Here is a 23,212-nt window from a genome sequence, read left to right as displayed (position 1 = left end):
CTTTCTCCTGGCTTCTATATTCACCAAGGAGCAGTGCAGCTGGGGAGAAATTATCAGCAACTGCTGCTGATCAGGAGCAGGAACTTCCTGTGTCCTTGCTGCTCAAGCAAAAGTCCATCTGGTTGTGAGAATGGAGGGTGGCTACCAAATATCTGAGCTGTGCCTCCAGTTTACCTTTGTGGTGGGTCATAAAAACCTACCACAACCTTTTAGACATTTTGAGCTAATAGAATGTGTGCAGCACTGGTCAGGCCACACCTTGAGTACTGTGTCCAGTTCTGGGCCCCTCTATTCAAGAGAGATGTTGAGGTACTGGAACGTGTCCAGAGAAGGGTGATGAAACTGGTGAGGGGCCTGGAACACAAGCCCTGTGAGGAGAGACTGAGGGAGCTGGGGTTGTTTAGCCTGGAGAAGAGGAGGCTCAGGGGAAACCTTATTGCCCTCTACAACTACCTGAATGGAGGTTGTAGCCAGGTGGAGGTCGGTCTGTTCGCCCAGGCAACTAGCACCAGAAGGAGGGGACACAATCTCAAGTTGTGCCAGGGGAGATTCAGGCTGGATTTTAGGAAGAGGGTCTTCACAGAGGGAGTGATGCTGCCCAGGGAAATGGTGGAGTCTGTGTCCTTGGAGATCTTCAAGAAAAGCCTGGATGAGGCACTTGGTCTGGTTGATTGGATAGGGCTGGGTGATAGGTTGGACTGGATGGTCTTGGAGGACTCTTCCAACCTGGTCGATTCTATGATTTTTTAATCTTCAAGAGAATTCCTGAAGTCTAGGGCATACCAATCTGAGTATAGTATTTTGATTTTGAAGTTCACTGGAAATGTAACCAAGGCATCAAGTGTTTTAAGACTGTGGAGAGCTGAAAAAGGGTACAGCCATATGGAAATACTCAAGTCCTGAAAGCAGGGGGTGAAAGTAGCAGTGCAGTCCTGAAAGCATTGTGTGAAAGCAGCAGTGCAGTAGTGCAGGCAAATCAAAAGCACATTGGGGAGTATGACAGACCTCCAGTGATAGCTGACAATAAACAGTATATTTTAAAGGCTTGAAAACTTTTTTTTCTTTTCAGAATAAATGGTGTAATTGTGTCTAAATTGTTTTCCCAGCAAGTGTTCCTGCTGCTGATAAATTCAGAAGCTTGGAGCTTCTCTAGGATCAGAAATTTTAGGGGTACATGAAGCTATGTTGTTGGTTTGGTGTTTTGTTCTTCTTGGAAAAAATTCTGTATGGTCAGAATAAGAATTCACTTTGGTTTAAAACCCTCCTTGTTCTCTGAGTTTAGGAGACAAATCCTACAGAAGCCATAGAACTAAAATTGAATTAATGTGAAATTTCATTTTGATTGGTACAGGCTGTAGGTTTTGATCCCAGGCTCTTGTTTTCATTTTCTCAAAACATTATCTGTAATGGATTACACTAACATGGTTTATTATTCTCAGGACAGCAATCATCTGATGTACTTGAAACAAGACAGAATTGATACTGTGTCAGTATAAGCTTGCTGAACAGTCTGTGGCGTGGATGAAAATAAAAACAAATAGGTTGTAACATTTAGTTTGAAGATTTTTCTGCCACACTGGTGAATAGTTGGGCAAATCATCCGTGTTCATTCATGGATGCACTTAGTTTTCCTTGTAGTTCTCTTTGTAATGCTTCTGGGCAATTGTGGTGGTGATAAATATTTTAAATTCATTCTCATTTTCTGTCCAAATCTTAAAAACTAGTGTTCAGCAGGTAGCATAAGAAAAATGCTTCTTTGTGTGACTGGTCATTTTGAAATCAATAGTCTTCAAAGCAGCTGTCACAGTATTTCCTTTGATATGAGAACATTTTCATTTTTTTCATCAGATTTGTGGTTAACTAAGCTATTATTATATGATAAAATGAAAAACTATCATATATTTAAAAAAGGAAAGAAGAAAAATAGTGTTGGCACTTCCTCCCATGAGGAGAGCAGCTGAGGTAGAATATCAGCCCAAGCTTGTCTTTCAAGCCTAAATTTCTCCTCTGAAAAGCAGTGTGAATTGATTCTAAAGAGTTTGCTTATAACTAGATGAAGTATCCTCTCCCCAGATCCAAGTCATAACTCAGACATCCTTTTTCTATGTTTTCCTAGTTTTAAGTATTTTGTTAAAATGATTATTGTCGATGGTTTTAGGCATCAGCAGCCATTTAAACACAGAGGTCAAAAGTAAATTGCACATAAAATTGCTTATCTCCAGGGGAGCCTCAGTGAAGATTCAGCTAAAGCGTATTTGTATGTATTAGAAAATGACTGTGTGGTTGGCAGTGGTGAACACTAAAATCACTGATATAAAAGAAGTCTTAAAAAAATTGTAACTCCTCATTTTAAGTGTTCATTAGAGTATCTCATTATTTCAATTATTATTTTAATTATTTAATACTGATAGCTTCAGTTTGATTGCGCTTGCCTATATCATAGGAAGGCATCGAATGGTGCAACTGTTTTGATTTGTCACTTTTACCAATGAGATACTTATTTGGAGGAAAATATATAATGTAATCTGAAAGTGGTGTGCTGTGGCAGTTGTAGATTGCATTGGATTTTGTTGTTTGCATTTGTTTCTAGGTGGGTTTTTCTTTTTGAGCATGATTTAAGATCTCTTCCATTTTCTTAAGAGCTATAATGAGCTCTTAAAATCTTATAAAGAGCTCTTTATAAGTCATAATTAGCTCTTAAAAGATCTAATACTATGACTTACAGAAAACTAAAATTCACAATAAAAAAAATTGATTAACATGGCTTTCATTATCCTTTAAATAACACACACACACACACACACACAAAGAAATGCAGAACTAAGCAATTAGGAGGGGTAGATAATCTATTAATCAATACTTGCTAGTTAGAGAATATCAGACTGAAATATTTTCCCTACATTATGATAGTCTTAATTAGATGATCTTACTTTACTGTACTGGAACACTTATTTAATGCAGTCTCTGCTTTTGCTTTTGTTCTATTGGGCTTGCATTTGTTTCTTAACAATTGCTTTCAGTGATTTAATGTGTAAGACACATAAACAAACCTAAAATGGAGCTGCGATTCCTGTGGGGTTTGCATGGTGTTCCTTGAGAAAGGCAATAAACTGTAAATGGCAAAGTGCCTGGAGGAGGACGCCACAAAGTTACCTAAAAATCAAACATACTCAGGAATAAAGAAAATCCTTCTACTTCCTAAAGGTATTTAGACAAGACAAGGGAGAAAAGATAACTTGTAATTTCTGAAGATATTTAGACAAGACTGTGGGAGGGCATCTGTTCCAGTGGTACAGAAATGTTTGCTATTCATTACAAGGCACAGCTATAGAAGAAAGAAGAGGTTTTAAACTTGTGTGGCTTAAGTGGCTATGAATAAATGTATTAAATGACTAAATTATGAAACAGCTCTAAAAATTTTGAAATCCAAGAGAGAGATGTGCAGACACAGTTACTGTGATGTTTAGATTAAAAATCCAAATTAAACAAAAAAACCCCAAACCACCACAATAAATCTTACAGAGACAGCCATGTCCTCTGCTGAGTCTTCCACACCCTTCACCAGGAAAGGATTGACAGGTTTGACATAGTCTGACATTTGACAAGCTGCTGGAATTGACGGATTGCTAATCTGCTGAGCGCTGTGAGCTCTGAGGTCCCACTCTATAGCGAGGTCATCCTTCAAAACCTCTTGGTCTTTCAGCCAAGTCATGGCAGCAGGATCAATGATTTTGGCAGAAACCATATTGTGATTTTGCTGCAATAGTGTTCAGGACTTTCTGATTTTCTTCAAAATGTGGAGCGCTGGAACGGAGGTATGGTGGAAGATTAATAGTTTGTAATATTGTTATTTGACGAAAAGCAATTTTATGCTTTTAAGGTCAGGCATAAAATCAGTGTCAATAGTAGTTAGTTTTTTTTTCTTTTCACTTACCCCAAAGTCAGTTGTGGTTAAGAGGGACTGGAGCTGTTTGTGGTCCTGATGTCCCTAAACCCCTTAGTATGCCAAAGGTAATGTGAGGAACAGAAATGTTAAGGACAGGACAGTCTTCAGGGTTGTTTGTCTGGTGGTTTTATTTTATTTTTATTTTTTTTTCTTGTTGTTGTTGGTTAGATAAAAGTTTGAGTGTGAGTTGTTCATCTTCCTCATTTCTCCATCACAGTAGTCTTCTGAATGCTTCACGGTGGATTTCATGCAGGTGTGGAGTTTTCATTTGCTCTCAGCTGGTGACTGCCTCTGAACAGGTTTCTTGAGTGACCATCATGGTACAGTTTGGGTTGGAAAGGGTCCAAGGGTCCAAAGGTCATCTCATCCAATCTCCCCTGCAGTGAGCACAGACATCCTCCACTAGATCAGGTTGCTAATATTAAACCTATGAGGACTGGTTTCAGTTGCTCACAATGGCAAAGGAGACTTTGTAACACACCTTGCACTCACATGTCACATCATACCTTCTGCGATCTTTTGTGTGAATTCATGTCTTCCCACAATGCTATTTTGAGGAGGTAATGTGTCAAAGTACAGATATTTATGCTGGTCATTAGTCAGGATTCAACTCCTTCAGAATTACATTGTACTGCAATTTTGTCACCTAGGAAAAAATTTTGTTCCCAAAAGCAGTTTAATAACAGCTTTTAAATGTTATGTTCTAGCTTGCCAGTGCAACGGCCACAGCACCTGCGTCAACAATAATGTCTGTGATCAATGTAGAAACCTCACCACAGGAAAACAATGTGAAACGTGCATGCCAGGATATTATGGGGACCCCACAAATGGAGGGCAGTGTACAGGTAAGTCATTCTGCTAGGAAGAAAAGAAAAAGAAAATCATAGGATGTTTTATGTCATGTGAATTTAACTTTTCTAATGTAACGTAAAATTAGCTTTTCTTTAAAGGTTAAACATTTATTTGATAATGCAGGTGAGTTGGTCAGCTAAATTAATGATTCAAAACCAGATGAATAGCTTTTAGAGGAACCTTGACTTCAGAATCATTATTGCAGTTGTTTGGTCTGGATGCTCTAAGAACAAGATGGGAGAGGGACCTGGACAGGCTGGATCAATGGGCTGAGGCCAGTGGTGTGAGATTCAGCAAGGCCAAGTGCAGGGTCCTGCGCTTCGGCCACAATAACCTCATGCAGCGCTACAGACTGGGGATGAATGGCTGGAGAGCAGCCTGGCTGAGAGGGACTTAGCTTAATGTAAGACAGCACTGATTTGTACAAATGTGTGCTGCTGGTAGAAAAAATGATGCCTTTAACAGACCATCAAGTCTTGTTCATGAATAGTTTAAAGAGCAAAGCCTGGTACGCCGAGGATTGTCAGGTACCCTCAGGAATTCCATCTGTTTCGTTTTGTAATAGCTGCCATTGGAGGATTCTCCCTGAAGTAAAAGAGAATCAAATCCAATACTCCAGATGGTTTTGGTATATTCCCTTACAATTGACTATATTCTCCCTTCCCCTGTTTAACATGAAAAGTCATTAAGATGAGAATGGATCCAGGAGGGTGCTAGAAAGTTTTGTCCTATGACAACAACTTCTGTGTTATTGATGTTACTTTAACTGGACCTTTGTTCTGAGGGAATGTCTGTTCATTTTAAGGGTTCACTTGTTCCTCCCCACTTGAGCATGCAGGAGTCAATGCAGAAAGCTGCACATCTGGTAAACTCAAGCACAATATGTAGAAAGTGTGTTCAAGGGGATGGAAAGATTAATGTCTGCCCCTATTGACAATTTCACATTTTGCTGGTGCTTTATGACGCTTTAAATAATTCTTAATAGTTCTCTTATTTCCTGAAGTTGACAAAATGTTCTTTTGCTGTCTGTATCACCTTTATGGCAAAATGATGTATTAATATAGCTTTTATTCTTCAGGGATACATTAGCTATCAACCAAATAAGCATTCCATCACCTTTAGTGAATTATGTGCAGAGCAATAATGGCTCAAATCCATTTATAAGACCAGTAAAATTATAGATTTTACAACTTGTTTTTTCAACCTTAGTCTGTAAGAGTACATCTTTTTATTGGTAGACATGATTTTAACAGGAGCTATTTACACTAAAGAATGCTTTAAAAAAAAAATAAAGGCAGATGATAATTATTTTGAGGCTTTATCTGCAGCAGTGTATTGTGTCTTGTAGTACAGAGGTCATAAATCTGTTGGAGACATTTTGATGAATGTAGTCATTATGAACTTGTAGATTTTCTTCAGTAAATCTTATTTTTCTTCTGGTCCTGTGACAGAGATGCTCAAATCGTGGGCCAGGGATTTCTGCAGGAAAAAAAAACCCACCAGTGATCCATAGACAAGTCTAATCAATTTTCCTTTGATTCAGGATGATTTTGGAGCCATAGCTGAGATCAGTCAGTGTGCAAATAGGAAGAGCAAGATGGTTCAATTGTTTTTTATTTTTCATTTTTTTTTGCTCCTTCAGTCTGGCAATGCTTTTGGTAACAGAGGGGAAACAAATTGAAATTGCTTCAAATTAAAATTACAATTAAAGTAAAAGTGAATGGAAGAGCAGGCAACTCAGGGGGAAGCTGAATGTAAATGTGACTGTAGCAGTTAGAAAATGAGATAGGAAATAGTATGGGATAGTCAGGCAAAGAAAAATTATGAAGACCTGAAAAAAAGCCCCAACCCCTTCATCCTCATATTCCTGTCTTGCATCTCTTTTCTCTGATGCTGCCAACTGAGTTTCTGGCAGAACCCTACCAATATGTCTTTTCTGCTAAGACTCATCCATCTGTATGAGGGTTCAGACTGCCTGAGCGTGTGGTGCGTTGGTCCTGAGTTATTTCTTTGAGGGTCACAATTGAAAACTTTCTGAAGGAATGACAGGACAATGACTATAACTCTTAAAATACATCTGTAATACTGTGATATTCTTCAAATAGCAAGTTGCTGTAGTTGCAAGTATCTGACTCAGTTATGGAGAGCAGCTGATGTTGGGAAAAGAGGTTGTACATTGTGAGAGAAGCTATGAGCTGACCAACATAGGCAAGTGCCTTCCCCCATGTCCCAGTTTTGGTTGAGGAAGATATTTGCCATACAATGAATGCTTACTAAAATGTTCCTATGTCTTACTGTGGAATCTGTAGGAATTTTGTTACTGTGTCACTAAAAAAGCCTTCCATCTAACGCAGATTTGCTTTGTGAGTGACCCTCACCTTGCTTTATTTTTGTCAGATTCCAGTTTTGTGAGATTCCAGTTGCTGATAGTAAATAGTTGGACAAAGATCCCACTTTATTTTTTTAATTGTACTTTTTCTTCTAAAAAATGTGCCTGATACCAAATGTTGAAATTCTGTCACTTAGAGCTTGTCTTCTACACAGAAAATGAGAGTTTCTATTCTTGGTGTATACATGTTTACATTCAGTGACCCTAATATGTGGCTTGCAGTAAAGATGCCCATGGCAGGGGGGTTGGAACTAGATGATCCTTGTGGTCCCTTCCAACCCTGACTGATCCTATGATGCTGTGTATGTAATCCTTCCATTCTTGGTGACATTCCATTGCAGAAATACCTGGTTTGAATTATTTTTATATTTATGTCTGTGATGTGAAGGAGGTGGCCAAAATGTAACATGAAATTAATTTGCTACATCACATTGTGATATATGCTTGCTTACACAAGATGATTTGCATTCTTTGTTGGAAATAAATAATGCACAGCAAATAAATTAGTATGTCCAGGCACTGTATATGTGCTTAGAATTGTGAGGTAAAACCCCTGCATGGCAAAGAAAAGTGTAAAGCAATAGTGTCATCAAAGTCACAGCATCCTTTTTAAGACTTGGTTCCATGTGCAAGAAATTGGGAGAGAAGCCAGAGATGAACCCTGAACATACAGGAACAGAGCACTTCAGCAAGGGATAGGGTTTGAGGTCTAGACTAGTTCTGTTTACCCCTTTTATCTGACTCATCTGGAATATAAATACACGTGTGAGCAGCCCTTGGAGTGCTAAGTGCCATGCTGTCAGTCAGTGGCAGAAATATTTAAGGAATCAAACCCTCTAGTGATTTAACAGAGTAAGGCACATCACAGTATCACAGTACATTAGGGATTGGAAGGGACCTCCAGGGATCATCATATCCAACCCCTCTGTCAAAAGCAGGATCACCTAGGGTAGTCTGTACAGGAATGCATCCAGCTGGGTTTTGAAAATCTCCAGAGAAGGAGACTCCACAACCTCTCTGGAGGTTTGTGTTGTGCTGAAGCTTAGATGAGAGTTGCACAGCTCAGCTGCATTTGATTCTGAGCAGGTAGAGCTGTGCAGATGTATGGAACCTTAGGAAGCTGTGGAAGTTAAGAGTTGGAGGACAGATACTCCTAATGATTTTAATTAAGTTTTGGGGTTTTTTTGATGACCAGAATAACAAAATTCAGTAATAGAAAATGTATCATTAACTATGAATGGATTTTGGAAATAAAAAAGCTCTGAGTCTTGTTCTGTCATGTGCTGCAGCTCTGGGAAATACACAGGTTTTATAGACATTTTAGGAACAGCAGAGTTATGTATACTGCAGTACAGCATAAAGTAGCAGGAGAAAACAATATGGGAGAGTGCTTGGAATAATTTTATGTCACCTTTGAAACGTTTTAGCCTTTTTTTTTTTTCCCCCAGTGGTGCCCAGTGGCAGGACATGAGATAATAGGCACAAACTTGAACATAAGAAAAACTTCATTGTGAGGGTGGTGGAATACTGGAATGGGCTGCCCAGAGAGGTGGTGGAGTCTCCTTCTCTGGCCTCATTTAAAACCTGCCTGAGTACTGTCCTATGTAACCTAATCTAGGTGAACCTGCTTTGGCAGGAAGGTTGGACCAGATGATCTCCACTGGTCCCACCCAACACCTATCATTCTGTGATTCTTTTCAAACTCTTTAATAATTTACTTAGTTGTCAATGGTAAAAAAATGAAAATACTCTAGCTGCTTATCATCTTGTCATTGCTGTCTACAACTACCTGAAGGGAGGTTGTAGCCAGGTGGGGGTTGGTCTCTTCTCCTAGGCAGCCAGCACCAGAACAAGAGGACACAGTCTCAAGCTGCACCAGGGGAGCTTTAGGCTAGAGGATAGGAAGATGTTCTTCACAGAAAGAGAGATTGGCCATTGGAATGGGCTGCCCAGGGAGGTGGTGCAGTCACTACCACTGGAGGTGTTTAGGAAGAGACTGGGTGGGGTGCTTGGTGCTGTGGTTTAGTTGATGAGGTGGTGTTGGGTGATAGGTTGGACTTGATGATCTCAAAGGTCTTTTCCAACCTGTCTATTCTATTCTGTTCTGTTCTATTTTTGCATGGTATTTAAAAAAAATATTCTGAAGAGGTATGAGTTGACAGAAGAGACTCTTTACAGTACCTTAGGATACACACTGTGAATTTATAATACATTTAATAATAAGATAAACACTTTGCTGTATTACTATTTTTTTTCTGAAGTGATAACATCCCAGACAATGTCCAATTTACCCATAATTGTACTACTGTGACTGTTGCTTTTGCAGGAGGATTAAAACTGGATAGCAGCACAGCAGGAACATTGTGTTTTAACTTGCACTGCCTCACTCTCTAAGCAGCCGTGGGAGGCTTGACCATTTGGTGAAAGCCTCCTGCCAGACAGTCTGCATGGGTGAATTTTCTTAAGCAGTCATGCAGCATTTTTGTCACCTTTATCTCTCTCCCCTTCTTAGTTGCCACACATCTGGACATTTTCAATACTAAAGGCAACAGTTTATCCCTACATCTGATTTGTAATCACTGCCCAGAATTTCTTCCTCATCTCCAGTCTCAATCTCCCCTCTTCCAGCTCAGAGCCACTGCCATTCATCCTGTCACTCCAAGCCCTGGTCAAAAGTCCCTCTCCAGCTCTTCTGTAGCCCCCTTCAGGTACTGGAAGGTTGTTCTAAGGTCTCCCCAGAGCCTCCTCTTCTCCAGGCAGAACAGCCCCAACCTGTTCTTGTAGGAGAGGTTCTCCAGTCCTGTGATCATCTTTGTGGACTGGACTAGCCCATGTCAGTCCCATGTCTGTCTTGTGCTGGGGGCGCCAGAACTGGAGGCAGTGCTCTTATGAGAGCAGAGTAGAGGGGGAGGATCACTGCCCTCATCCTGCTGCACTCACTGCTTTTGACATAGCCCAGGACTTGGTTCCTTCCTATTTGGAAGATACTACTAAAATAGAAGTCCCAAACTGGTTGTCTCTTGGTAGATGAAGGATAAGGCTTGACAGGGCTCTGGGCAACCTGATATAGTGGAGGATGCCCCTGCTTACTGCAGAGGGAGTTGGAGTAGATGACCTTTGGTGGACCCTTCCAACCCAGACTATTCCGTGATTCCATAAAAGTAAACATGCTTCTTGTGAGTGTACACCATGTGAGCATCCAGTCAGTTGTAGCCCCTGCAGCCAGGTGTGTGGTCTGGATGCCTCCACGGTTTAGGGGAAGGAGGGAGAGGTTGGTTCTTTTTTTTTTTCCCTCTCTGATTTGGCTGTTTAATGTTTGACAGAGCTGCACATCAGTCATCAAATGTTCTTATGGATCTCTCAGTATTTTGGATCTCCCAGCTTTTATTTGATAGTCCATCTAGCATTTAAAATGTTTCAGTCCACTGAATGTGCTTTGGGAAGAAAATATGTCCAACTGTCCAGATCCTAATAAACTGCAGCAAAAAGCCAAGAAAAGACAACTTGAATGCTGCACTAAAATGCCTTTGTTACCAGACCTCAGAATAATGGTGTGGATAACTTAGAGACATATCATGTAAATGAGAGAGTGCATTAGCATTGGATTTTGAAAGGCCTTAGTGCTAGAGTGCTTCATGCTCCAACCCAGAGAAAGCATAGATAGCTGTAGTGTAGCAAGCAACTACAGTAAAACAAGTAGTTTTGCTTGTAAATACAGCTTCCATTTGTTTCTAACTGAGCTGGTCTAGCAAAATTAATGCTGGGGGGTGGGCTGTGGAAATCTAAACCCATCACAGCATGAGGAATCAAAGCACTGGGTCAGCCCTGTCACAGTGCAGGTCAGAGCAAAACTGATGGAGCAGCTAGGCCACTCACTGACAGCAGCATGCCTCCTCCCTGTCCAGCTGCCATAATTCCACTTTGCAAGGACATAGAATCATAAAATTGTTAGGGTTGGAAGGGACCTCAAGGACCATCTAGTTCCAACCTGCTGCCATGGGCAGGGACCCCTCACCCATAGAATTAAACAGAAGTGGGTGAAGCAGCATAAAGAGCATCTTCTGAAGCAGAGAAGTAATTACTGTACAAAGCTTCCCAGACTTTGTCTGATGTGTGATTTTTTTCCCCCCTATCTGTTTCTAAGGAAATACTATGATTCTAAGAATCATAAAACATTGTAGGTAATGGAGCCAAATAAAAGGTTACAGTTAGGGAGGGGGGAAAAAAAAGGTCATACCAACTGAGATCAACTCATAAATGACCTTCTTGAAAAATAAATTACTTGGATCAAGGTATTATGAGGCACTATTCCAACTTTGCACACTGATCTTCAACCAGCCAATTAATATAAAGGCAGTGGAGAGGTCCTTTGTAAACCACTCTCAAAAACTTGACAAGACAGGAGCTTAGTGGTAATATAAGTCTGAAGGATGCTTGCAAGGTTTTCAAAGATAGGCATTATCCTCCCTCCCACACTTGTGTGTGGAACCAAAATGTAATGAGCCTACAGCCACTACACGAATCTATTACAGATGCTCTGTTTCTGTAAAATAGCAGGATATGAAGAATTGAAGTTTTGGGATGTCTGGCCTTTGATGCTTCAGTATATGGCACACTTTTCAGATCACTGGATGTCTGAGGTTGAAGTGGACTCCTGGACATCATCTGGTCCAAACCCCTCCTGAAATACAGTCACACAGAGCTGGTTACCTGGGACCATATCTAGAAGCCTTCCAAATGGCTGCAAGGGGGGAGGCAGGCTCCACAGCCTCTCTGGGGAATCTGCTGCTCAGACTGGCAAGAAAAAGAAATCCCATCTTGCCATAGTGGTGGGTTTATCTTTTGTGTGTGTGTGTGTGTTCAATGGACAAAATGACATCAATGACTCATTTTTATACAACACCTTATTATAGAATAAAAGTGATAATAACTAAAATGCTGTCATTTATTTTTAGTAGTAGGTAGAGGACTTTTTAGTGCATGTGAAATATAAAGATCAGAGTTCATAGTGAGCAACCTGATCTAGTGTGAAGGGTCCCTGTCCATGGCAGGGGGGTTGGAACTAGATGATCCTTGAGGTCCCTTCCAACCCTAACAATTCTATGATTCTAATATTAGGCTGAACATGAGCCAGCAGTGTGCCCCAGCTGGACAAGAAGGCCAATGGCATCCTGGCTGTATCAGGAATAGTTTGGCTAGCAGGAGCAGGGAAGTCATTCTTCCCTGTACTCAGCACTAGTTAGGCCATGCCTTAAGCACTGTGTCCAGTTCTGGGCCTCTCAGTTTAGGAAAGATGTTGAGTTGCTGAAACTTGTCCAGAGAAGGGCAACAAAGCTGGGGAGGGGTTTGGGGCACAGCCCAGTGAGGAGAGGCTGAGGGAGCTGGGGTTGCTTAGCCTGGAGAAGAGGAGACCTTATTGCTGTCTACAACTACCTGAAGGAAGGTTGTAGCCAGGTGGGGGTAGGTCTCTTCTCCCAGGCAACCAGCACCAGAACAAGAGGACACAGTCTCAAGCTGTTCCAGGGGAGGTTTAGACTGGATGTTAGGAAGAAATTTTTCATAGGAAGTGTGATTTGCCATTGGAATGTGCTGCCCAGGGAGGTGGTGCAGTCACTGTCACTGGAGGTGTTTAGGAAGAGACTGGAGGGGAGGTTTAGACTCGATTTGAGGAAAAAGTTCTTCACTGAGCGAGTCGTTCGTCATTGGAATGGGCTGCCCAGGGAGGTGGTGGAGTCGCCGTCCCTGGAGGTGTTCAAGGGGAGATTGGACGTGGCACTTGGTGCCATGGTCTAGTTGTGAGGTCTGTTGGAACAGGTTGGACTTGATGATCCTTGGGGTCTCTTCCAACCTTAGTTACTGTGATACTGTGATACTGTGGATGGGGCGCTTGGTGCCATGGTTTAGTTGCTTAGATGGTGTTGGATGATAGGTTGTACTCGATGATCTCAAAGGTCTTTTCCAACCTGGTCTGGTCTGGTTTGGTCTATTCTATTCTATTCTATTCTATTCTATTCCATTCTATTCCATTCTATTCCATTCCATTCCATTCCATTCCATTCCATTCCATTCCATTCCATTCCATTCCATTCCATTCCAATAAGGCCTTCAAGAGAAGTTTTATGTTTGTTTTTTTTTTCCTTTTTTTTTTTTTTCAGAGAAATTGTTAGAACAGTTAGAATAAAGACTCTTTTGTTTAAGTTGACCTTTCCCCCCAAGGCTGATTTGAAAATTTACTTTCCTTCCTTTAGTGAATGCTCTTTATTGAGCAGCATTCAAGATAGTGAATAAAATGCCTGCACTTGGTCTTAGTTATGAACTTAAATTCACTCTAATCAGACTGCATTCCGAGTAAGTCCTGTGCTGCTAAAGCAGAAAAGTGGATTGCCATAAGAGAAGTTAGCTGAGGAACTTGAAAAAGGACATCTTTAGCAAATTACTATTCCACTATTTTTTTTTTTTTTTGACTGTCAAGCAAAATGTGCTAAGCAAACTTTTTAGTGTGCTAGTAATTGTTACGTATATACACAATTTCTTTTTGCTTTGGATTGGATTTGTGTTACAAACTGATTTCTAGCATAACTAATTGTAAAGTAAAAACTCAACTGATACTAGGAACAATTTTCTAGGTATTTATTTATTATATGTCTTTATAGGTATTACTTTTATTCCATAATGTACTTAGAATAATCCTGAGTGAAGGACCTGGAGTTACACTTCAAGGACAGTATCATTATCAAGCTGCTTATTTATCTATAATTTCATGGGAGAAAAAAATAAGAAGAAAATGTTGAATGTGGCATTCCTCATGATTAACCTTCAGAGAGGTCATTCATTTGGGTGACTGTGGGATTTCATAGGGTTTTGGCAGGATGTCTGTTTGGCATCTCTAATCTTTTTTATGGTTTTCCTTGATTGCATGCAGAAGACTTTTATCTCAAACACCACATTCTAAGCTAACAGTTGATTCTCTAAATTTGATTCTACTTACTAAATAAGGATGTATGTCTTCCTTGAAGAGTGATCTGCTTGTAGGAGCAGCAATTGTAAGAAAGTGCTGGTTCAAGTATCAGCTTAGAATTGCCATTGAAGATGTTGGTGTTTGTTGAGAACTGCGCACTGCATGGAGGGTTGACCTTGGCCAGCAACTAAGCAGGCTCCCTGCCCCTGATCCTCCTGTGTGATGGAGGGAGAATAGGGAGAGCAAAAGTGTGAAAGCTCATGGTTTGAGATAAAAACATTGTAACAAGGGAAGGAAAAGGGGGGAAAAAACCAAGTGAAGGTAGTTACTTGCTGTCTTCCTACAAGTAGACTGACACCCGCCTAGTCTCTGCATGGTGGTTATCTCCCAGACCACTACCCACTCCCCAGATCTGTACTGCTGAGTGTGACATTCTGTGGCATGGAATATCCTTTTGGTCAGTTTGACTCAGCTGGCTGAGGTGACTTGGAATACCCTCCCAACCAAATCACACTATGTTTGGTTATTTATTTATTTGTTTATTTTATTCTGACCATAATACAGAATCACAGAATGGTTTGAGTTGGAAGGGACCTTAAAGATCACCTAGTTCGAACACCCCTGCTATTATCAGGGATACCTCCTCCTACTAGACAGTGTTGCAAAAGGTCCCATCCACCATGGTTTTGAGCACTCCAAGGTTGAGGATTCAACAGCTTCTCTGAGCATCCTGTTCCAGTGCCTCACCACCCTCATGGTGAAGAATTTCTTCTTAATGCCTCACCTAAATCTGGCTTCTCCCAGTTTGAAGCCGTTGCCCCTTGTCCTGTCACTACATGCCTTTGTAAAAAGTCCTCTCCAGCCATCCTGTATGTCCTCTTAAAAGACTGCTGTAAGCTCTCCCTGCAGCATTCTATTTTCTTGGCTGACCAGTCCCAACTCCAGCTCACTGATCACTTTTGTGGCCCTCCTCTGGACAGTTCCATGTCTTTCTTCTGTTGGGGGCTCTGCAGGTGAGGTCTCACATGAGCGAAGTAGAGTGGGAGAATCGCCTCTCTTGACTTACTGGCCATGCTTCTTTGGATGCAGCCCAGGATATGGTTGGCTTTCAACCACCAATTGGAAGACAGGAAATTGAGTTCAACCCAGTGTTTCAGTTGCTGACCATTAAAGCTCTTTTTGATATTCTTAAAGGTAATTTAAAACCCATGAAGTTTCTTGTTGATTCCTTTGAAGATTTTTTTCCCTTGAGTAACAATTTTCTTTCCACCCTGTACAACCACAATGTGTAGTGATGTTTAATAATCTGTTTTACCTAGCTCTGGTCCTTAAGCCTGTTTGCTACACTGATGTGCTTTGTGTGAAGGTAACTTCACCATCCAGCAAAGCTGATGCTATCACAAGTGAAGTGAGAGCAAGGTAGGTTGCTTTAAAAAGGAAAATAACAGAAGGCAAACATTTCTGAACTTTTACAAATGTACAATCAATACTGCATCTTAAGTAAACTTAATCTATGCTTCTTTTAGGTCTATTATGCCACAAAACTGCCTGAGAGTAAAAAAAGAATAGCAACAACTTGTGCTATCTTAATCTGTTTAAGTAGCAGCCATTTTGTGCTGATTCAGCATCTTTGCCTGAGAACCAAGAGTTCAGGCATCCTTTACTTATCAGTACTTATTACTTTTATAGATATTGTAGAGATACAGCAGTTTGATTTATATTACATTCATTTATCTCTGTACCTATTTTATCTTTTCCCAAGGATTAATGACAATTCCATTGCTTTCACTGATGCTGGTGATCAGGCTCCCCTGCATTTTATTGTGTGACATAGTTTTTGGCAATGATGAATTGGGTGCTCTGCATTCTTGTTTTTGAGTTTTGTGTGCTATAAATTTGTTTTATGGAATAAGGAATATTTATAAAATGTACCTACCTTCTCTCTGAGCTGTGTATCAGTCTGTTCACCTTCCTAATGAAACTGAAGCCACCAGTTTCCAAAAGATTTTCTCAGAGGAGATAGACAGGTCATGATTCAGAAACTTTCAGCTGTCCAGAAAGGCAGTGATTTTTGTCAGCCTCTTACAAACAAACAATTTACCTTGTCTTGAAGGAGCTCAAGTAGCTACTGTGTTAAGGCTGAGAAGATGCAGTCCTCTGAGGGCTGGCAGTGTTAAGCTGAAGGTGGCGTTTTCTTAAATCACTTTTATCTGATCTTCAAATAAGTGTTTGACTAAAGCCAGAGTCTTCTTGTCCAAAATACAATAGAAATTTAAAAAAGTAGGCATTTTGTCTGTTTGTAATTTCTGAACCTGCCCTAAATGTTTCCAGGTGCTGAGAAGATCTCATTCTCTCTTTTCTTACTGCAACCACTCACAACTTCCCTGTTGTTCTCATGGTTTTAAATGCAGAAACATCTGTAGTCAGTTAGAAATTCCAGCATCACTTTCTAATCCTTTACTAAAATCCCACCAGTGTGTGTCCTGACAGATGGTCAGTCTAACATGTAACACATGGCATCTTCCATCACTGGCTGCAATTTTACATCCTTAAATGAATTATATATATATATATATATATATATATATATATATATATATATATATATATATATATATATATGTATATATGTATATGTATATATAAAATTTATTACATGGTGATCAGTTTATATTATATCACTGATTGCATTTAGATTGGAGAGGTATGGCAGAAGCTCCCAGTGTTAGCTGGGGAGGTCATTGTGTAGAGGAATTGTTATAGCAATATAGCTGCTGGAAAGCAGCTCCACAGACATGGACCTGGGAGTCCTGGTGGACAGCAAGTCAGCTGTGAGCCAGAAGCATGTTCCTGCATTAAGAAGTCTGACCTTCTCCTCCTCCTCCTCTACTCTGCCCTATTGAGGTCACATCTGGAGTACTGTGCCCAGTTCTGGGCTCCCCAGGGAACTACTGGAGAGAGCCAATGGGGGCTGCAAAGATGGTGAAGGGACCAGAGCATCTCTTATGAGGAAAGGCTGAGAGACCTGGGGCTCTTTGAGAGGAGACCAAGAGAGGATCTGATCAGTGCCTATAGATAATGTTAAGGGTGAATATCAAGAGGATGGGGCCAGAGTTTTTTTCAGCCATGGCCAGAGATAGGCATAAATAGAAGTTCCACCTGAATATGAGGAAAAATATTTTTACTTGAAGGGTGATGGAGCACTTGTTTAAGTTGCACAGAGAGGTTGTGGAGTCTACTTCTCTAGAGACTTTCAAGACCCTTCTGGGTGCATTCCTGTGCAACATAATACAGGTGAAACTGCTTTAGCAAAGGGGCTAGGCTAGATGATCTGCAGAGGTCCCTTCTTACCCCTACCATTATCCCTACCCATGAATATGCCACCAGGACAGAAGAGTCAAGAAGTTGTTATCTGGCATTGAAATGGTTATCCCTCTCTCTAAGGGATCTTGGAACCCCTCTATAGGCTGTTGAAAAAATAGCTTTTGAGGCATCATGCAACACATTTTCCAACTGATAGAATGGAATTGTCCAAAACCTGTTGTAGTGGGATTTCTGTTTGATTGCAGTTGATTCTGCATTAATTGCCCGTATGGTAAAGGCAATACATTGCAATGGCAGACTACATTAGTTATTTAAGGACTAAAAGCCACTTCACTCACAGTTGAATGCATTAAAAATCAGTCACATTTTATACTTCCTAATACCTAACACAGGGAAATGATTTCCTGACTTCACATTTTGTGGTGGAGTCTGTTTTTTTGGGTTTTGGGTTGTTTTTTTTTCTCTGATAAATTGTGTGAGTCATTTCTCTTCTTTGGGCTTTTACTCTGAATGACCAAATGCACACAAATAGTTCCAATCACCAGCTGTTGATTTCAGCTGTTTTTCACCTTAGATTGGAAATTTTTTTGTACCTTTAAAGCTGCTATGAATAGCTACTGAGTGGGTTTAAATTGTTTTGCTTTTCGTGCTGCCTTAGAATAATCTTTGATTTTTTTTTTGGTTTTATTATTTTTAGTAGTAGTTTAGGAAGTTATCCATTCTCCTTAGGAAGAGGGAGAAAAAAACTGCAGTCTTTTGATGAAAGGAGGTTCCCTCCCCACCCCCCAAATTCTGAAAATAGTAGGGAAATTGCTGTCTTTTTCAAGAAAATTAAAAAAGATATAATTAAACCCCCCCCAACCATTGAGAAATCTTAAACATATCTCAGATTGAACATGCAGAGATAGAACAGAACAGAATAGAATTCACCAGGTTGGAAGAGACCTTTGAGATCATTGAGTCTAACCTATCATCCAACACTATCTAATCAACTAAACCATGGCACCAAGCACCCCAGCAAGTCTCCTCCTAAACACCCCCAATGATGGTGACTCCACCACCTCCCGGGGCAGCTCATCCCAATTGTCAATCACTCTTTCTATGAAGAACTTCTTCCTAACCTCCAGCCTAAACCTCCCCTGGTGAAGCTTGGGACTGTGTCCTCCTGTTCTGGTGCTGGTTGCCTGGGAGAAGAGACCAACCCCCACCTGGCTACAACCTCCCTTCAGGTAGTTGTAGACAGCAAAAAGGTCTCCCCTGAGCCTGCTCTTCTCCAGGCTAAGCAACCCCAGCTCCCTCAGCCTCTCCTCACAGGGCTGTGCTCCAAACCCCTCCCCAGCTTTGTTGCCCTTCTCTGGACACCTTCCAGCAAGTCAACATCCATCAGTTGATAGTTTGCCTTTAAAACACAAAACCCTAAACCCAACAAACCTCACTGGTTTAGTTCTTACTAAACCTAGACAAAGTTTGTCTTCCAGGTATGAAATGACTTCTTTTCTTAAGCAATTCTAATTCCCCCCTAATGTTTTCTTGTGAAAAGGCTCTTCACAAACAAGAAAACTAAGAGTAAATTAATGATATTTTTAATCTTGTAGGCATGTGAAAAAATATCCCTTTAAATGCTGGCATGCTTGAAGAACTGTACTATACATCAGAAAGAGTTGACTTTTCAGCTTGCACTCACAAAATCTGCAGCTTAACCCACTGTAAAGCTTGTAGGCTACTTGTTTCTTGATATTCTCTATTCTGTTTAAAAATAAAAGGATAAGTGGAGAGCCCCAAAAGGAGACAATGAACTTATCTCCAGATAAATTATCCTTAATAATGTTTTCACCTGGATGTTTTTGCTTTACATAGAGTCATAGAATTGTCAGGGCTGGAAGGGACCTCAAAGATCATCTAGTTAGAATACATAGAATACATAGAATAAACCAGGTTGGAAGAGACCTTCAAGATCATCGCGTCCAACCCATCAACCAATCCAACACCACCCAAACAACTAACCCACAGCACCAAGCCCCCTGCCCCCCTGCCATGGGCAGGGACACCTCACACTAGATCAGGTTGCTCAGAGCAACATCCAGCCTGGCCATAAAAACCTCCAGGGATGAGGCTTCTACCAGATCCCTGGGCAACTTGTTCCAGTGTCTCACCACCCTCATGGGGAAGGACTTCTTCCTAACATCCAATCTGAATCTACCCATTTCTAGTTTTGTTCCATTCCCCCTAGTCCTATGACTCCCTGACACCTTAAAAAGTCCCTCTCCACCCTTCCTGTAGGCCCCCTTAAGGTGCTGGAAGGCCACAATAAGGTCTCCTTGGAGCCTTCTCTTCTCCAGACTGAATAGCCCAACTTCCTCAGTCTGTCCTCATAGGAGAGGAGCTCCAGCCCTCTGATCATCCTCATTGCCCTTCTCTGGACACGTTCCAGTACCTCCAGATCCTTCCTGTAACAGGGGCTCCAGAACTGGATGCAGTACTCCAGCTGGGGTCTCATGTTCAAAGTAAGTGTAAAAGTTTCCATTTTTTCACATGGGTTAACATGGAAAAACATGGATTTGCTGCTCCTGTAGTGCATGAATTCTCATGGAAATACTTTGGTTTGGCATGGGGTTTTGATAGAAAATTCTGTGCACATGATTCCTGAGTGATCCTAAGAGCAAGCTATAAAAATTCTGTACTCTCATTCACTATTGACATGAATGGTTCAGGCACAGCAAGGCTCTTGTTAATTATTTAAGATTCTGTTCAGTTCATTCCAAGACAAATTTTCCTGCCTTCCAATGTTAATCTTCTGTGTTACGTTTTCATTATCTACTTGTATAAAACAAAATTATGGTTTTCCAGGCTGTCTTTATGATGTTAGTTACTGATGATTAAAGATAGATTTAGCATGAGCACTTGAGAGGTATTTATTACAGAGAAACAAACAACAAAATCAATTAGTTTTTCAGGATGAATGGTTCAAACAGAAGAAATAATGAAATACAAATGCTGCAGAGCTACTCTGCCAGTTTAGAAGTGGCATAAGAATAAATGCAAGCCCTCAAATGGGGAAGGTTACCATAGGATCGTGTTGGTGTAACCAAGCTATATTTTGTTTCCTGAAAATCAGCCTGTCTTTACAATAGAATAGAATAGAATTAACCAGATTGGAAGAGACCTTCGAGATCATTGTGTCCAACCTGTCATCCAACACTACCCAATCAACTAAACCATACAACCAAGCATCCTGTCAAGCCTCGCCCTGAACACCCCCAGCGACGGCGATCCCACCACCTCCTCAGGCAGCCCATTCCAGTGGGCAATCACTCTCTCTGTGTAAAACTTCCTCCTAACCTCCAGCCTAAACCTCCCCCGACGCAGCCTGAGACTGTGTCCTCTTGTTCTGGTACTGGTTGCCTGGGAGAAGAGACCAACCTCCGCCTCGCTACAACCCCCCTTTCCCAGATGTGTTTTGGGTTTCTTAAAGAATAAAATCCTGCTTCTGGAATGTATGCATCAGTAAAAAAAGCTGAGGAAACTTCACCTGTGATTTCCAGGTTGTTTGACTGTGTGCCACAGTATCACTTTTGGGGAAAAAACTAGTTGCCTTATGAGTACTCTATCTCAGCAGGCCTAAGTCATGGTCAAGTGAAACTAACTGTCTTTTGCTGTGATTGTAAATTCCAGACAAAATCACACCCAAGCTCAGGTGAATTGCTCTTTTGGAATGGCAAGCAGCTAAGTAGGAGAGCATTTCTGTAACCACCAGGCTACCCTCTAAAATTTGCTAAGGAAGAGCAGAGGGCATGCTGCACTGCAGTCTGAGACAGCTGTTGGAAAAATGGCTGAGAGGTTGATTTGGCACCCTTATTTTTTCCAGAAAGTAAGAACCAGTATTGATCTGGTAAAATGATTAACTTCTTATGAATATATGCTTTCCTTTAAATGAAACACACATAATATAAGATTTGGATGGTTGGAGAATTCCTGCATATTCAGATTCAATATCTTATCCTCAAACAAATGTCTGTTCCATTTAGCTTTTGTTTCTCAGTCTCACAGTGCTTATCAATGTCAATATACATAGTCTACAACTACCTGAAGGGAGGTTGTAGCCAGGTGGGGGTTGGTCTTTTCTCCCAGGCAACCACCAACAGAACAAGAGGACACAGTCTCAAGCTGTGCCAGGGGAGGTTTAGGCTGGATGTTAGGAAGAAATTCTTCACGGAAAGAGAGATTGGCCATTGGAATGTGCTGCCCAGGGAGGTGGTGGAGTCACCATCACTGGAGGTGTTTAGGAAGAGACTGGATGAGGCACTTAGTGCCATGGTTTATTTGATTAGATGGTGTTGGTTGATAGGTTGGACTTGATGATCTTAAAGATCTTTTTCAACCTGCTTAATTCTGTTCTGTTCTGATACAGTTCTTGTCTTGTGTGTGTGTGCTGCTAGTTTATAAAAAAATGACACCAAAGAAATATAAATCAAGAAGGATGAAAATAAAACTATTTGTGTTGATTAGCCTGATAAGACTGATTTAGTTTTTGAATGTTAATTATATCACATTAAAATGACAGCTGCATTTGACCTGCTTGTACAGCAGTCCTAATGCCATATTTTTTTTCTGCTTGTGTACACTTATTTTTGTCACCCATTGCATCACAGAAGTTCTTTAGCTTAATTTTAATGCTGCTCAATTAGTGATATTGCTCCAGTGCTGATGGGCACATCTGTTTGCTTTTAGCATTGCCTGTCCCAAAGGTTGAATGGATGCATTTCCTGTAAAGCTAATTGCTGAATGCTGAGTGTCAGGGGCTTCTGGATGAATATATGTTTCTGGAAAAACAAGTGACTAGGCAGTTTTGCAATATTGCTAGTGTAGGAAATTGACTCAGAAGGGCAGTTCTCATATTACCACATAACCAAGCATTTGCAGTGAAACTGAGCATTACAATGTGTTTATACTCACTGTTTCTTACTTAGCCTGTCTGCATGATGCAGCGTGGGGTTTGATGCAACTTATGCCTTGCATGTTACCAAAATTGACTAAGCAGTGCCCCTATTTAAAAGCATCATGATAACTTTCCTTAAAACAAAAAAAAACAGCAAGGTGACTTAAAAGAATTACTCATGTGCAGCTGCTGGTTTAGTAATCTTTGCAGTAAGCAAACACAGAGCTCACTACAGATGGCGTTTTAACTTGCTGAGAAGGAAAATTGCTCTGGAGGCTCCGTGGTGGAGATGGGGGCGCGAAGCAATAAGTGTTTTTAAATTCAATTGTCTAAAATGCATACTTCATGGAAATGGTGATGGGTATTCTTTTGTTGTCAGCATCAGCAAGAGCATTTATATGCTGAGCTAGCAACTCAAAATCAATCATGCTGTGGATTTATTATTTAATAAATTCTGTGGGGTTGTGATTTTGCAGCATGGCTTCACTCTACTGGGTTATATTGTTTTCCTATAATCTGTCCATAACACTTCGAATCTGCATGTGGTAAAAGAGAGTAGTGTGAGCTGCAGTTTCCCTAAACCCAGGGATTTCCAGGGTGGGGGTGGGGTTTTGTTGTTTGTAAAGCTCTAAAGTCATTATTTCAGATAAGTGAAAAATAACGTCAAAAAATAGATAAAAAGTTCTGTATTTGGAGCCATAGATTATGTGTTCATTTAAAATACTTAATGTGTATGAAATGTTTGTGTGGTAGTTAAGTATTTAAAATAACTGTTTGAACAAACATATTTGTGTTGAATATAAGCCC

General features: G+C 40.7%; 1 protein-coding gene across 1 annotated transcript in view; it reads left to right on the top strand.

The window, feature by feature from the left end:
* Positions 1 to 23,212, top strand: part of ATRNL1 (attractin like 1) — a 570,802-nt gene that overhangs the window by 138,300 nt on the left and 409,290 nt on the right. The window contains exon 19 of the mRNA XM_009905632.2: positions 4,654 to 4,791. Coding sequence (XP_009903934.2) covers positions 4,654 to 4,791 — 138 coding nt within the window. The remainder of the gene's footprint in view (positions 1 to 4,653; positions 4,792 to 23,212) is intronic.

Source organism: Dryobates pubescens, chromosome 8 (assembly GCF_014839835.1).
Source record: "Dryobates pubescens isolate bDryPub1 chromosome 8, bDryPub1.pri, whole genome shotgun sequence".
Taxonomy (NCBI): Eukaryota; Metazoa; Chordata; class Aves; order Piciformes; family Picidae; genus Dryobates; species Dryobates pubescens.
This window is presented reverse-complemented; position numbering and strand designations above follow the sequence as displayed.